Genomic DNA, 14719 nt, shown 5'->3' on the forward strand with positions numbered 1-14719 from the left:
CTTCCTTGTGGCTTTTTTAGTTTTAATGAAATGATCATGAGATTTCAAACAGAAGATGAATCCTCCAATTGGAACCAAAAAAGTTTAAAATATTCAAAAACAGTAATTATATTCAGGACACGGCAACAATTAGCATCAAGAGAACTCTTATTTATCTGCCGGTTCAATCAACTGTACGGCGTCCCACTTCCTCCCGCATCTGGGGAAACGGTGACGAATTAACAGAATACAATGTGCAATTAAAACAAAACAGTGTCATTGTACACCGACCGTGTTTGCACCATAGTTAATGTCTCTGGATAAAAAGGTAACACATTATAGTTTCCTTTGAATGAAAAAGTCATTAAATATTTGAGACTTGTTCATTTGACCTATTTATGTAGTAATAATTATGGAATTATTACTGCATAGTCTGCATACATAGGCCAAAAGGATAAGTCTCAAATATATACAATATTTAACATAGAACACAGGTTGTATAGTCCAATTAAAAAGAAAATGTATTTTATATGTAGATATCTATAAAATAATAGGTCATACACAGCACAAGTTATGTGACATAATTCACATAATTACTTTAAGGACGAGATACAATCATGTTTCCATATATTTCTTTGCTTACTTTTATTGGTTGAAAACACCATAAGTTAAGTCATAATTCATTACACTTACTCAAACATACACTTACAGAAACTTAATTATTTAAGAACTCTTCTCATTTGACTTGTCAAACTTAAAATACTTTGAATATAGCACTTATAACAAAAACTTAATAAATCACTAAACAAAAAAATAAGACCATAGGTCGAAATGGTAGTAATCTTCTACTTTTCATCTGGTACCGTACCGTGCGTACTATAAAATTATCGAGTACTACTTATTTGTAGTTGAACTTCTCCCTCGCCTTTTTCCGGTTTTCTCTCTCTGTTGGTCTTCTTCATCCATTTTAGAGTAATGAGATTGGATATGCGATAGCAATTTTTTCTCTCTTGAGAATTTTTCTGGACACATGTTACAGGAATAAACATTTGCATCTGCTTTCGACGCGTTAGTTTGCGGCGTGGAAGTAGAAATTTGTGATTCTTGAATAATGTTGTTTGTAGGTAGAACGTAAGATGGCTGAAGTAAAGGGTCTACATTTATGAACGTAAAAAAGTTATCCTTTGACCGAGTGGAATCATCAGACGATGCATTAAGAGGCGGCGTAGGTTGACCTGTATTTGGTACTAACTTCGTTTTTCTTGGCTTCTTTTTAGGAGGTTCTTCAACTGGCGGCTGGGCCTTAGTAGATATCAAAAGTTTACTCGGATTACCGGTTTTCACTATAGTATACGATTGCTTTTTCATTGCCGGTGTGGTAAATGGGGCTGGTTGTGAGATTACGGGAGGGGGTAAGATATTGGGATTGTGCGAAACTGTTGAGAACAATCCTACTGGATATGGAGGCACTCCGGAAACATGAGGAGTTATTTCTTCAGCATCGTCTAAATTAATTACTTGAGATTGGAAATGATGATTTAGAACATTTTTAACAACCTGTTGTGGAACTTCACTAGGTTTTATTGGTGTTAGCTTTGGCCTGTTGTCTATGGGTGTCCCTGGTTTTTGTACAACACGGGGAACAGGAATGTCGCGATCAACGTCTTCCATAAGTGTAAAAGTATTGTTTGGCCCTGGCACTAATTTATACCTGCTCTTCAAATTCGGAGCGGCAGGGAATTCAACGGCAGGCATGGCCGTAACAGAAGTTGGTTGAGGTGCTGGAGGACTCGGCTCTCTCGGTGTAACAACCATTCCAACAACAGGGCGTTTAACTTTGCTCGCGGGACCTATTTTAGGCTTAGATTTACCTTCAGGTGCGGATGGTTGGATCGGTTTAGGGATTGATGCTGCAGGCGGGACAACTGTTGTAGGTTGTGCTGGTTTTCGGTCGCCATCGATCCTCGTATTAATATATTTAACAGTGGTTACTTTAGGCGGTTCTAGAATCGGAGCCAAATGAGTGGTAAAATCAATTTTAGGTACACCGGTTTTCGCACAAGCATGAGAAATCACGACTTCCTTCTTAAGGAAGTTTCTATTACATAATTTGCACTGAAAAAGAACACCAACGCCATTCACTTTTATCATGCTAATGTGTTCCATAATATCAAATTCTTTGTCTTTTGAGGGAGCACTTTTCACGACTTCCTGGTTAATTTGTTCTGGTTGTTTAACTTTTAAATTGTTATCAGAATCATCTTCGCTACTGGTAACAATTTTCTTAGCTTCAACGTGTGGTTTATTTTGAGTAGCTGTTAGCTTACTCTTTTTAATACTGTTTCTTGTCTGTAATGGCTCGTCATCGTCAGATTGAACTTCTATTGGCGAAATTTGGTTATTCAAGGATTCAGATTCACGTGTCACCCTTTTGTTTTTTAGTGAATCTAAGGGTTGGTTTCCAACAGGTTTATCGTTTTTAATTTCTAACTGCTCTTGTCTAGTTGACCTTAATCCAATGGTATTATTAATTTCTCGTTTAACTCTGTTAAGTGGTAAATCTGATTCATCATCTTCCTCGTCATTCTGAGCAGAAATTGATTTTTTACTTTTGTTTTGCGTTTCATCTAGTGGCAACGATTTTAAAGGCATGTCCTCAATTCCTGCCATGGCTTTTTTAATCAAAGCATCACATATTGCATCATTTGAAATATTAGATTTATGCAATTTTTCCTCCCATAGTTTACTGGTTTGAGTTTTTGGACCAGATCTCCCTAAAGCTTTACGCAAATTTTCTTGAGTTTTAATGCATTTTTGTACAAATTCATGTAGCTCCTCCACTTTGGCTGAACAACGGAAGCATATTTTATGTGGAAGGTCATCATATTCAGCAATCTGAAATGAAAAAACAACATGAGATAATAGATCGAGAATTCGTAACTTTTGTTAAAATTAGCAGTTCTTTGGTTAAATTTATCTAAATGGCTACTGGATGACGTTTTAATTGAAGATAAATCACACAAGGTCGCACGACTCGTCGGGATGGCCGTGTCGGAGAGAAATGGCATCAGTAGCCAAACTCAGAAACTTTTGGAATAAATATTTCAGTCCCATATCCCGCTTAATATATGATCACGCGCCATGTGCCATGTTGCGTAATTTAATTGAAACGAAATTGTTCATACTATACTGAACTGTCACCAATGTCACCATTTATATGAGAATAACAGCGCCCTCTTGACAATCATCATATATTACTAGTCGGGCAGTTAAAAGTGTCACCCGCTTTATAAAAACGAACAGGGGCCCATTTCTAATATTATTAGCGTGTTGTCATCATTGACATATATGTATATATATTATATACACTAAGAATTGCAATAAGAATGGAGCATAAACGGGGTCAGTACAGCGGTGTGAAAACGCTGCAACGCGATTTTGTGATGAGTTCGCACCACGCGCGCGGGGTCGCGCGATTGGTCGCAACTAGTTGCGTTAGACTACACGATTGGCTCGAATTCGTGAGTGACACCGCTGAACTAGTACCATTTTTAGTGCACGTAAGGCAGTCCTGAGATATGTCAATGGTTGTCATGGCAAGTTGGCAACCCATACGATTTGACATATTAGTCTAATATCGTTTGAGAAACGGGCACCAGATTAGCGATGTGACGAGTCCACTTTTTTTCAATTCGAATCATTCGAATTGATTCGGCCGCTGATTCGAATTCAAAATCGAGTTAACTCGACTCGACGATTCGCGTGGTTCGCGACAAGGTCACAGGCACAGGCGCGGAGCGAGTTGAGACGGCGAGTTACGCGGCAGTTGTTGTAAAAAGAACCTTCAGAGCACGGAATTAAGGTTTATTTTTGAATGGCCATACTAGCACCGAACTCGAGTTGGTATAATTGGAATAGCGAATCAAGCGGCAGTTGTTGTTAAAAGAACCTTCGGGTTACGGAATTAAGGTTTATTTTTGAATGATCATAGTACCAACTCGAGTTGAGATGGCGAATCGAGCGGCAGTTGTTGTAAAAAGAGCCTTCGGGCTACGGTATTAAGGTTTATTTTTGAATGGCCTTAGTAGAGTGTGATAGCGTTGGCTCGGCGAGTTGGCAATTTCGCCGAGTTAGCTAGTGGTCGAGTTGATTCGAATTGCCAATAGTCTTGATTCGAATTAACTCATCTGTAGACTGATTCGAATTATTCGAATCAGATAACTCGACTCGCCCATCGCTACACCAAATTGACACCTCACCATATTGGCTCTGTTATTCTAGATGATATATGGTGAAACATATGACAAGTATACATAGCTATAGCAGTCACCCTAGATACTGCTAAAATCATAATTCTGAGTATATACTACTATGTACTTATGTATGTACTATATAATCTTTATATTAAATTAAATAAAAGTATCCACACAGAAAACTTGTGATGTGACTAAGCTTGAGACAGAATAATCACACTTAGCTAATAATAGATTTAAGCTTTGAAAATATTGGCGTGGGGTGGGCTAGAGACGACTATTTTATACAATATTTACATTATCAAAGTAGATTTTTTTAAATAAGTAGATTTAAAAAGAATGTGAATGTTTTCCCGCCAAACATTTTCTATGGAAATATAATTTTAAAGTTGTTAATTCAGTGCAAGGGCATTTTCAGAAAAAAACTGACCTATTTGGCATTTATAGAAAAACTCAATTTTTAAGTTATTTCTACTCAAGAGTCATATCAATATAAAAAGAAAAGTGTCTGAAAAAAATTGTCAGTTTTGTGATGCATGATATTTCAAATACATTTATATATCGACGCCGGAAAGCAAACAAGTAGTAACCCACACAAGGTCAAAAAAAAATTATTGCATTTTGGAATCTCCAATTTTTTCTGCGTCGATAGGTCCAAACCAGCCACGTGCCAATACGATGAAAAATGGGGAAAATAGGAACACAAATTTTCTCGTTTTTCTTGAAATTTACTCAGCAAACACGCAGGAAATAGCAAAAAAAACTCAATAATTTAAATCATTGTATTTATTTACAGCACTTTGAATTCCATACAATTTCTAATTTTATCATTTACAACCTCCGACTTTGTTCTGACGCAAATGTAGGTTACTACGTGTTTGCCGCTCATGAATGTGAATGTCTTGCAGTTACGCTATTTGGCGGGAAATAATGTTTAGTCGAGTAGTGGTTTAACACAAATTCACATACTATTAAAATTTGAGAGACATGACTTTAACTACGTTTACAAGGTGTAATGGTTAATTTATTAGCTTTGGGAATTTGGTCTCTAACTAATCGATATAAGGTCGAGTTTTCAATGGCTTAAGTATATCTATATCGCTAGTCGAATGCCATGGCATTATTCAGCAGCTCTCTTAATGACTCGCTGGACCAGCGGTACGACGACGAGACTTGAGTGCAAGAGGTCGAGCGTTCGATCCCCGGCTCGCGTAGTATCTTTTTCTATTTATTAATTTTGAAGTTTGTATTCCATACTGCAGTTTAGATTAATGAGTTTAAAATAACAACCATCTCGGGTCGTAGGTGCATTCCCGCTCATCTCTTAGATGTGTTCACACCGATGTAAAGACGGCGATGTCATGTGTTAAGTTTACCCTCCAAAATGGAGATGAAATTGCAATGGTATAAATAATATGCAAATTCGAGCATAAGTGAAATGTAAAACCTGTGTTTTACCTGTGTAATTAATAGACATTTTTGCAATTTGTTTGTGTTTTGTACGGCGAAGGGGTAAGTGCTAATATTAAGCTAAAAACAGAATCTGTAATTAAGCACTATAGGCATTACAGTAGAATTCAATTAGTGCAATTGTTTTAGCCTCTGGACATGCCCTTCGAGTTCCGGGTTACAAATTGATGTCATATAACGATTGGACCGAGGACCATTCAGAGTTCATTTTACGTCGCTAGCCGGTGGCAACTGGATAGGCAGGGTTCCAGATCTTGTAGAAAATCTCTCCTGGCGCCTAACAAAACTTAGATTAAGATAATTAGACTTAAGGATCTCATCCGCTAATTTGTATCCTACTTAGTATAACACTAGTTTTTAATTAAATTTATACGTACGTGATAGTTGGTTGTCTTTCTTACCTCAAGAACCCGTAATAAAGGATCAAGTAAAACTAAAGTCTATTTTTTATTCGGTAGACTAAAATGACATTTCATTTCATAGTATGAAATTACATTTTATGTTCATACTATGAACTGTCATTTCAGTCTACCGAATAAAAAAATAGACTGTACCACTTAATAATTACTTGAAGAAGCTCTGGTGGCCTAGCGGTAAGAGCGTGCGACTTGCAATCCGGAGGTCGCGGGTTCGAACCCCGGCTCGTACCAATGAGTTTTTCGGAACTTATGTACGAAATATCATTTGATATTTACCAGTCGCTTTTCGGTGAAGGAAAACATCGTGAGGAAACCGGACTAATCCCAATACGGGCCTAGTTTACCCTCTGGGTTGGAAGGTCAGATGGCAGTCGCTTTCGTAAAACTACGCCCACGCCAATTACTGGGATTAGTTGCCAAGCGGACCCCAGGCTCCCATGAGCCGTGGCAAAATGCCGGGACAACGCGAGGAAGATGATGACTTAATCATTACTTCATTGTTGTAGGGCGTAAGGTTTAAACTCCTGCGCCTTATTTCGTTTTAACGCGGCTATCGCGGCCATTACTCGAACGTTTGCGCCGTCGCTCAGTGCGGTTCGGGGGGTGAAAAGTGAGTCGACATGTTTGTAATTAAATAAAATATTACGACTTTGATATACTTTGGATTTTGATCTTCCATTACGTTACGTCTTTTCCAAAGTGTACTTCTTATTTTTTAGTTGGTTTTACAATAAAATTATATGATTTAATTATGTTCTTGAATATTAAACAAAGATTATGTGTTTTGTTTGGTCTTAAGAATGCTCATATTGATTTTAATAATTCAAATCATCATAATAGACGTTTTATTTTCGTTTATGAATCCCGGAAACATTTTCACATTTAATAAATATACATTTGAAATGTCGCGCAATTTACTTTAAGATGCCATTAAAGTCTTAAACTAATAACGCATAGACAGATAGTCCCCATACGGCTAACCTGTCAAAAGTGAAGCCGAAACACGATCGATATGTGCGTGCGAGGCTCGTGTTTTACGCTCAGCAACACACACATATACAAAAACGTATTGCCAGTATATAAAACGATATAGTATAGTAGATGCAAGTATAGTATAGTAGTAGTAGTGTAGTAGTGTGTAGTGTAGTAGTTGCGAGTATAGTAGATGTAATCGTCTCTCGGTAGATGTCGCTATACGCCACCCCAAAGGCGTGTATGCATGAGGGAAGGAATGGAAAAATTCGCAAGATTCTGGTAGGCTTCCGTAGCTCAATTGGCAGAGCTAACGCACGGATTGCGGAGGTTGCGGGTTCAAGTCCTGCCGGAAGCGTAATTTTTCAATTTTTTTCCTTTAATATAAAATTTGCCAGTATATAGATATTTCCCTCAAAGTGCGGGATTTTAACCACATCCTTAACACTTGGATATTAATAATTTGTAAGCAAGTGTGTAGATTTGATTTTGTAGCAAAAGCTTTTTATGTTCCTTTTAAGGATTTTTTGCATTGTTGTACTTTGTGAAATAAGTTTTCAATAAAAAAAGTGATACATTTTTACTATGTTTTTTTCAAATGTGCATAAAATAATTAAAATAATACATAATTTGAAATAAAATACTGAAATACTTAAAAATATATAATTTTTATACAATTATACAAGCAACTTCAATTAAGCGTATTCATTTTAGAATGTAAACGTCATGTTTCATTTTGAGGAAAAAATATTCACTACACTGGCAACATTTATAAGAAATGGCGGCTGACGAAAATTGTATTTTTGTATTTACGATTGCGTAAAAATATCACAATAAACTCGATACTTACGCGTGAAATGTAATGTCGGTAGGTTTGTTTTTATGATATGATGCGTTGTGACTACTTGTGACACCCATTCACTGCACAATCAACCATCTTTCCTGTGTTTTTGATTTTTAAACGGAAGGTGTACACAAACCGATTTGACCTTGAGAACTACCAGGGCCGTTCGAATTAGGGCTTGCAATTCGAATATTCGAATATGTCGTCAGAAAAAGTCGAATATTCGAATACCTGAAAGTTTCGAATATTTGCAATCCCTAGTTCGAATACGGTGACACGAGTGCGACGAGACGTCGCAGGCCGTCGCACTTGAAATGGCTTACTTGGTATGTACGAACTAGGGATGTTGCGAATATCCGCATCCGCAACCGCGTAACTTCCGCATTATTTTCAACATCCGCATCCGCATAAAATCGATGTAGATTTAATGCGGATGCGGATGTGAAACAGGTCAGTACAGGAACGTCTTAGCATCGGCGTAAGTGCTAGACTGCTAGGTAATTTAGTCATTAACGAAAAAAATCTATTAGAAATGAGCAGTCAAGCGTGAGTGGGACTTAATGTACGGAACCCTTGGAACGCGAGTCCGACTCGCACTTGGCCGGTTTTTTGAAATAAAAATTACTAAAATGTAATATTTGACGTTTTTTATGGTACTATCTTGACATCCGCATCCGCATCCGCATCCGCGGATGTGAGCCTTTAAAGATCCGCATCCGCGGATGTCAAAAAATCGGCATCCGCAACATCCATGGTTGGTACGAACACTATCTATGCCTTATAAATCTATGATTAAAGTCATTTTTTTTGTTAAGCCAAGGTCCTGGGTTCGAATCCTGGTACGGGCATTTATTTGTGTGATTAACACAGATATTTGTTCCTGAGTCTTGGGTGTTTTCTATGTATTTATGTATTTGTATATTATATATATCGTTGTCTGAGTACACACAACACAAGCCTTCTTGAGCTTACTGTGGGACTTAGTCAATCTGTGTAAGAATGTCCTATAATATTTATTATTTATTTATTATTATTTATTTTATTTTTAAGGGTGTGGTAAAATTTTTGGCAATACATTTACTTCATTCTAAATTGCTTACAAGAAGAAAACACATACTGTTACAGCATTTTGTTCACCCAAAATTTCTAAACCGCAACGTTTAAGACTTTGTTACGGATATCTTTTGTCATATTCAGGTGGATTACTGCGTTGTTGATGTCCATACAAAATTTAAGGAAATGCTATCCCATACATTTGGTACTGGCGTTTACTACGTGTTTGTGTACTGTCTAAAAAATATCAAAATGTAGTAACCAACAAAATATGGACTTGTAACAACTTGCGGTTTAATTCATTTAAATGAAATTAAAGTCCAAAAAATTTTGAATGTTGTATCCAATTTTGAGTAAGTTATGTTCATAAACAAGATAGTTATGATTTTTTTTTTTTCAAAACTCGAAAAGTTTTTCGTCTCTAGTGGTTTTTGTGGGTTACTAAGTGTTTGCTTTCCGGCATCGATTTGGACTATCACAAATAAACAAATTTTGTATGAACAGACATCAACTTAAGACAATCTTTTTTGTTTTGAATCAATAAACCTATTGATTCTGTGTTGAAATAACCCAAACTCATACTATGCCAAAACAGGGCGAAAAATATGATCCAAGGCCAAAATTATGATAAAAAGATCAAGTATGATATTAACATTCCTTGCCGCCCTGCCAAACAAGACATCTCGGCCAAGCTGCAAAAATTGAGTCATATAAAGCTACAACACACAACACCCCTGACAACACAACAACAACAACAACGATCCCAACTCCGATCCAACGGTTGTCTGGCCTGGGAACGAAATCACAAAATACCCGATAGATGGGTTGGGTTTTTGGCACATTACAAAAAAGTGGAATTATTAGAAAACAGTCATGAAGTCAGTCCTGTATATTCACTGTGAGACATTACAAGATTACAACAGAGCTGATTAAATAGACTTCTTAGGGAAGTGATTTTACAATGGATACCTTCTCATGTTGGTACTATGGGCAATGAGGAGGCTGACCGAGCAGCAAAACTTGCAATAACCGACGGTATTCCGTTGCGTTGTCTCCCAGTGCACAGCAAAGTATTAGGTAAAGTTAGGGTTAGTTGCAGACAAATTGGAAGGAATACTTTGATGAGCGCTCGCTTACTAAAGGAATTTGGTACAGAACAATTCAATGTCAGCCCCCTCAGGTCCCATGGTTTGACAAAAAACTAAGTAGGAAGGAAACAGGTAGTATCACTCCTTAGGCTTCGTTCCGGGCACATTCCATCAAACAAATTCAAGCACCTGATGAAACTTGCTGCAACACCAAACTGCTCTGAGTGTGATAAAATAGAAGACGTCCATCATGTGTTGATGGAATGTGTCCGCAACGAGGCGCTGAGGAGTGACATGACATTTATCAAAACTACCAACTTAGGGAGTTGCAACGTCGTCCTAGCATCTACTTCGTCATAACCTATACTTAAAAATAATGTAGTGGTGTAAGTAATGCTACGCTTCTACATTATTACTTGATCTCACTACAGGGGTAACATAGTCACTGTGTGACAAAACCCCTTTAAAAATTAAGATTTAAAAACAAATAGACTTCTGGTATTTGTTATCAAGTCTCTATGATCTTTAAATTTTTGGGTTAAAAAGAACCTTCAACAAGGAACTGTGTTCAGTGTTGAGAAACACCGATTGGGTAGGATATTGCAAACCGAAAGCGGCTTTGGCATACTATCTGCTGAACAGAAGACAATATCCTGGACAGTGCTCTCATTTGGCAGCCGCCAGTAGAGCTCTAGTGAGAAGGAACTGAAAGCCTTAGAGATGAGCTGGGAATTACACTAAACTAGATTGAGGCAGAAGGCACAACAAGACCTTGTGAAGGCCTTCTGTACCATTATGTTATCGTATATTAAGAGTATAACAACAAGAAATCCCTTTACATATTATAAAATGCAATTAAAACTGCACGAGGCCATGTGCTTGGCGGGGAACAGAACCCTATGGAGGAACCTGGTCTTCAACAGAAGGACATGATGTCACGATCCTCAGTATTGAGGGACCGACTGAAGAAGAAGACAGTCTGTGCGGAAAAAGAAGAGTCGTAGAATGTATTGGATCCCATACATTTCAGGACTCTTCTCTTTCCACACAGACTCTAAGGTGTATACATTGTTAAAGTTTTTTGTAAAGGGCAGGTTGCTAGCCTCATAACATGTACCAGCATGTGTACAATGTTTGATATAGGTATCAGTTTCTAATATCACATTCATAAAAGACAAAGTCAAACTGACTACACAAAAACTTTTACCATCATGATACCACTTCATTCATAGAAATCCTTAAAATACTTTCAATTTAAGTAGACCAAGAGGTTTACACATAGATCCTTTTGATTAGACCTAAGAATGGTGTATTTTGTTGTAAACTGTACATACAGTGTGTGTTCTGTTTAGTTATGGTATGTGTATAATAAATATTTGGTTTTGATTTCAGAAATACAATTTGAAAATGCTAAACTAAATTATATACAATGTCTTACCACAAATGGCATCAGGTCTTGGGTTTTCTTAGCAGTTAACGTTTCGGGGTCGAAGATGTTAAGAAATGGGCCATCTTTTGTCTCGCAGAGTCTACAAACTTTCATTAGGACTGGCTGAGCAACTGAACTCAAAGCTGCCGCAATGGCTTCTTCTGTGTTGATCGTGTCAACGCTTGGTGTTTTATTCACAGTCGCAGGTGACTCGACGGCAAGAGCCGGTTTTGCCGACTTCACTTTAGATCTTTTCTTTGCCATTTTGCTTCATAAATTTGATGCCTGGCCACTAGAATGCAGTTTATAGAGTTCGCGTAAGTAGTCCGATATCAAAAGACTTCAATGTTTAGGTACTTATTTTATTACCTATGCACTTTACATTACATCCGACATTTTTAATGAATCAAAGCAATCTAAAACCAATACACATGGTCTGCACGAGAGAACATACTCACGATCAGTCATAAAGAAAACAATATTGGCCGCAACAACGAATGTTTGTTCCTCATGTTGCCATTTTCTTTTCTTCGTTCGGTTCGGTTTGGTTTCGGTTCGTGCCGGACGGTTCGGTTCGGTTTCTTTTTGTTCGAGGTCGATGGTCAAGTCCATGTCAAGTCGATCAAAGCAACCATAGACAACTTCTGTCAATTGCTATAACCGCGAAAATCGAATTTCGCAAATTGCGGGCATTTTTCTCTGTCACTCTAATTACGACTGCATTGGAGTAAAAGAGAAAGATCCCCGCAATTTGTGAATTTCGGTTTTGGCGGTAGCCCCTCTACATTCTTGACGTATAGCCTATACGGTATAGGTAACGACTATTATGTAGTCGGTGTCAATGTCATGTCATGACATCACTACATGACGTGCATGACTATAAAATATATAAACATACTCAGTCCTAGGGCTTCTACAAACCTCCCAGATATACGATGCCATTTTAGATACATTGCCGCATTTGACCGGTCGATATAAATCGCAAAACACAGAAGTTTCGGTGAGGGTTGTAGAGGCTCTTACGACTACGACTACAGTCGTCAGAGTCAGAGCTATAAAGCTTTGGATTCCTCCGAAAACGGTGCCGTCATATGACGGCCGTCATATAGCGGCAGCAAAAGACGGCCGTCTTTACGGTGGCGACATGTGGAAAGTACCACGGCGTCATAACACACCGTCATCCACCAAGGTCAAAGCGGCAAATTTGAAAAATGTAGGCTCGATGGGATAACGTCCCATAGAAAATTTGAATTTCGCGCCTTTTCCTACTGACAAGATTTGCTTGATCATCTATAATTTACTTGGAGGATGAAATATCATCAGATGAGGAAAATAATCGTAGTACGGAATCATTTATTCAAATCTCGTGTCATTTATTCAAAATGGCGTCACCGCTATCTAATAAAACGTTCACGAAACTATCGACAAGGTCATGACGGCCGTCATCTTACGTTACGTTGACAACGTAACGTAACGCCGTCTAGGAAACCGCACCATCTTGTTTACATAGACAACGTTCTAGTGACGTCAGTCAACGCTATATAGCGGCCGTAATATGACGGCACCGTTTTCGGAGGAATCCAAAGCTTAACCGCGACAATCGAAGTTCGCAAATTGCGGGCATTTTTCTCTGACACTCTAATTACGCCTTCATTGGAGTAAAAGATAAAGATCCCCGCAATTTGCGTAAAACGGTTTTCGCGGTAGAGGCTACCGCCTGTAAGTCCAAGTAATATAGTCGTGCGAGTCAACCACAAAATAAAAAAAGCGGCCAAGTGCGAGTCGGACTCGCCCATGAAGGGTTCCGTATTTAGGCGATTTATGACGTATTAAAAAAAAACTACTTGCTAGATCTCGTTCAAACCAATTTTCGGTGGAAGTTTACATGGTAATGTACATCATATATTTTTTTTAGTTTTATCATTCTCTTATTTTAGAAGTTAGGGGGGGGGACACACATTTTACCACTTTGGAAGTGTCTCTCGCGCAAACTATTCAGTTTAGAAAAAAATGATATTAGGAACCTCAATATCATTTTTGAAGACCTATCCATAGATACCCCACACGTATGGGTTTGATGAAAAAAAAAATTTTGAGTTTCAGTTCGAAGTATGGGGAACCCCAAAAATTAATTGTTTTTTTTCTATTTTTGTGTGAAAATCTTAATGCGGTTCACAGAATACATCTACTTACCAAGTTTCAACAGTATAGTTCTTATAGTTTCGGAGAAAAGTGGCTGTGACATACGGACGGACAGACAGACGGACAGACAGACGGACAGACAGACAGACATGACGAATCTATAAGGGTTCCGTTTTTTGCCATTTGGCTACGGAACCCTAATAAATGAAAGTCAATTTACATTTTCAAAATTGTTTATCGAATTGTTATTTCCGTTCACTGCTCTGACGGAACCAAGACGACATCTTAAAGATTATTTCGTCTAACCGGTCGCAGGACACTACACTGCGAGAGACAACAGAGCGCCTACCGCGAACCACGTTCGACGTGTTGCCTCTCTGTCGCACTTGTAAATTCGTACGTAAGTGTGACAGGGAGGTAACACGTCGAACGTGGTACGCGGTAGGCCCTCAGTACAAGAATAATTGTTCTTAAATTAAATTATACATATATAATCAATATTATAGTCTGATAAACCAATTTGTCATTGGAAAAAGGCGCGAAATTCAAAAATTATGTTATTAGTTTTTCAAGTTTACCTTCTTTTATACTTTTGCATCGTCATGCAATAGGGAATATTACGCGAAACTCTGCGTAGAGGGCGCCACTCCCACAATAAGTCACAATCTAAGGGTCTACCGCAAACGAGTGTCGAAATTTTGTTATCTAACCTCTCTATCATTTAACCTCTCGATATTTAATTTAAGTGAGATAGAGATAGTCTGTGCGTCACTTTATTCCTGAAAGAAGAGTATTATTTTATACATAGATGGTCAAGCAAATCTTGTCAGTAGAAAAAGACGCGAAATTCAAATTTTCTGGGACGATATCCTTTCGCGCCTAGGGTAATTGTGTCTGTTTGCCGTCCAGTGCCTGTTTCCGTCCACTTGGCGGAGTTGCTACAAAGAATTGCGGAAAATTTGAATATAAACAAGCCTTCTCACACATGTTTGGATTTGTTGCAATCCATAATGTCTAAGCAATATTTTTACCAAAATAAAAGTGTTATTTGACAAATAGCGGCTTTAAAA

The 14719-nt window shown here is 37.9% G+C and overlaps 1 protein-coding gene across 1 annotated transcript; it reads right to left on the minus strand.

The window, feature by feature from the left end:
* Nucleotides 1-842: 842 nt before the first annotated feature.
* Nucleotides 843-11848, minus strand: LOC134647771 (proteoglycan 4-like). The gene is made up of 2 exons (XM_063502072.1): nucleotides 11517-11848; nucleotides 843-2874 (listed from the first exon to the last, which is right to left on the minus strand). The coding sequence occupies exons 1-2, from the start codon at nucleotides 11769-11771 to the stop codon at nucleotides 874-876; spliced, it is 2256 nt and encodes a 751-aa protein (XP_063358142.1). The 5' UTR covers nucleotides 11772-11848; the 3' UTR covers nucleotides 843-873.
* Between the last annotated feature and the right edge of the window lie 2871 nt (nucleotides 11849-14719).

The sequence above is a fragment of the Cydia amplana genome, chromosome 1, assembly GCF_948474715.1.
Source record: "Cydia amplana chromosome 1, ilCydAmpl1.1, whole genome shotgun sequence".
Lineage (NCBI taxonomy): Eukaryota > Metazoa > Arthropoda > Insecta > Lepidoptera > Tortricidae > Cydia > Cydia amplana.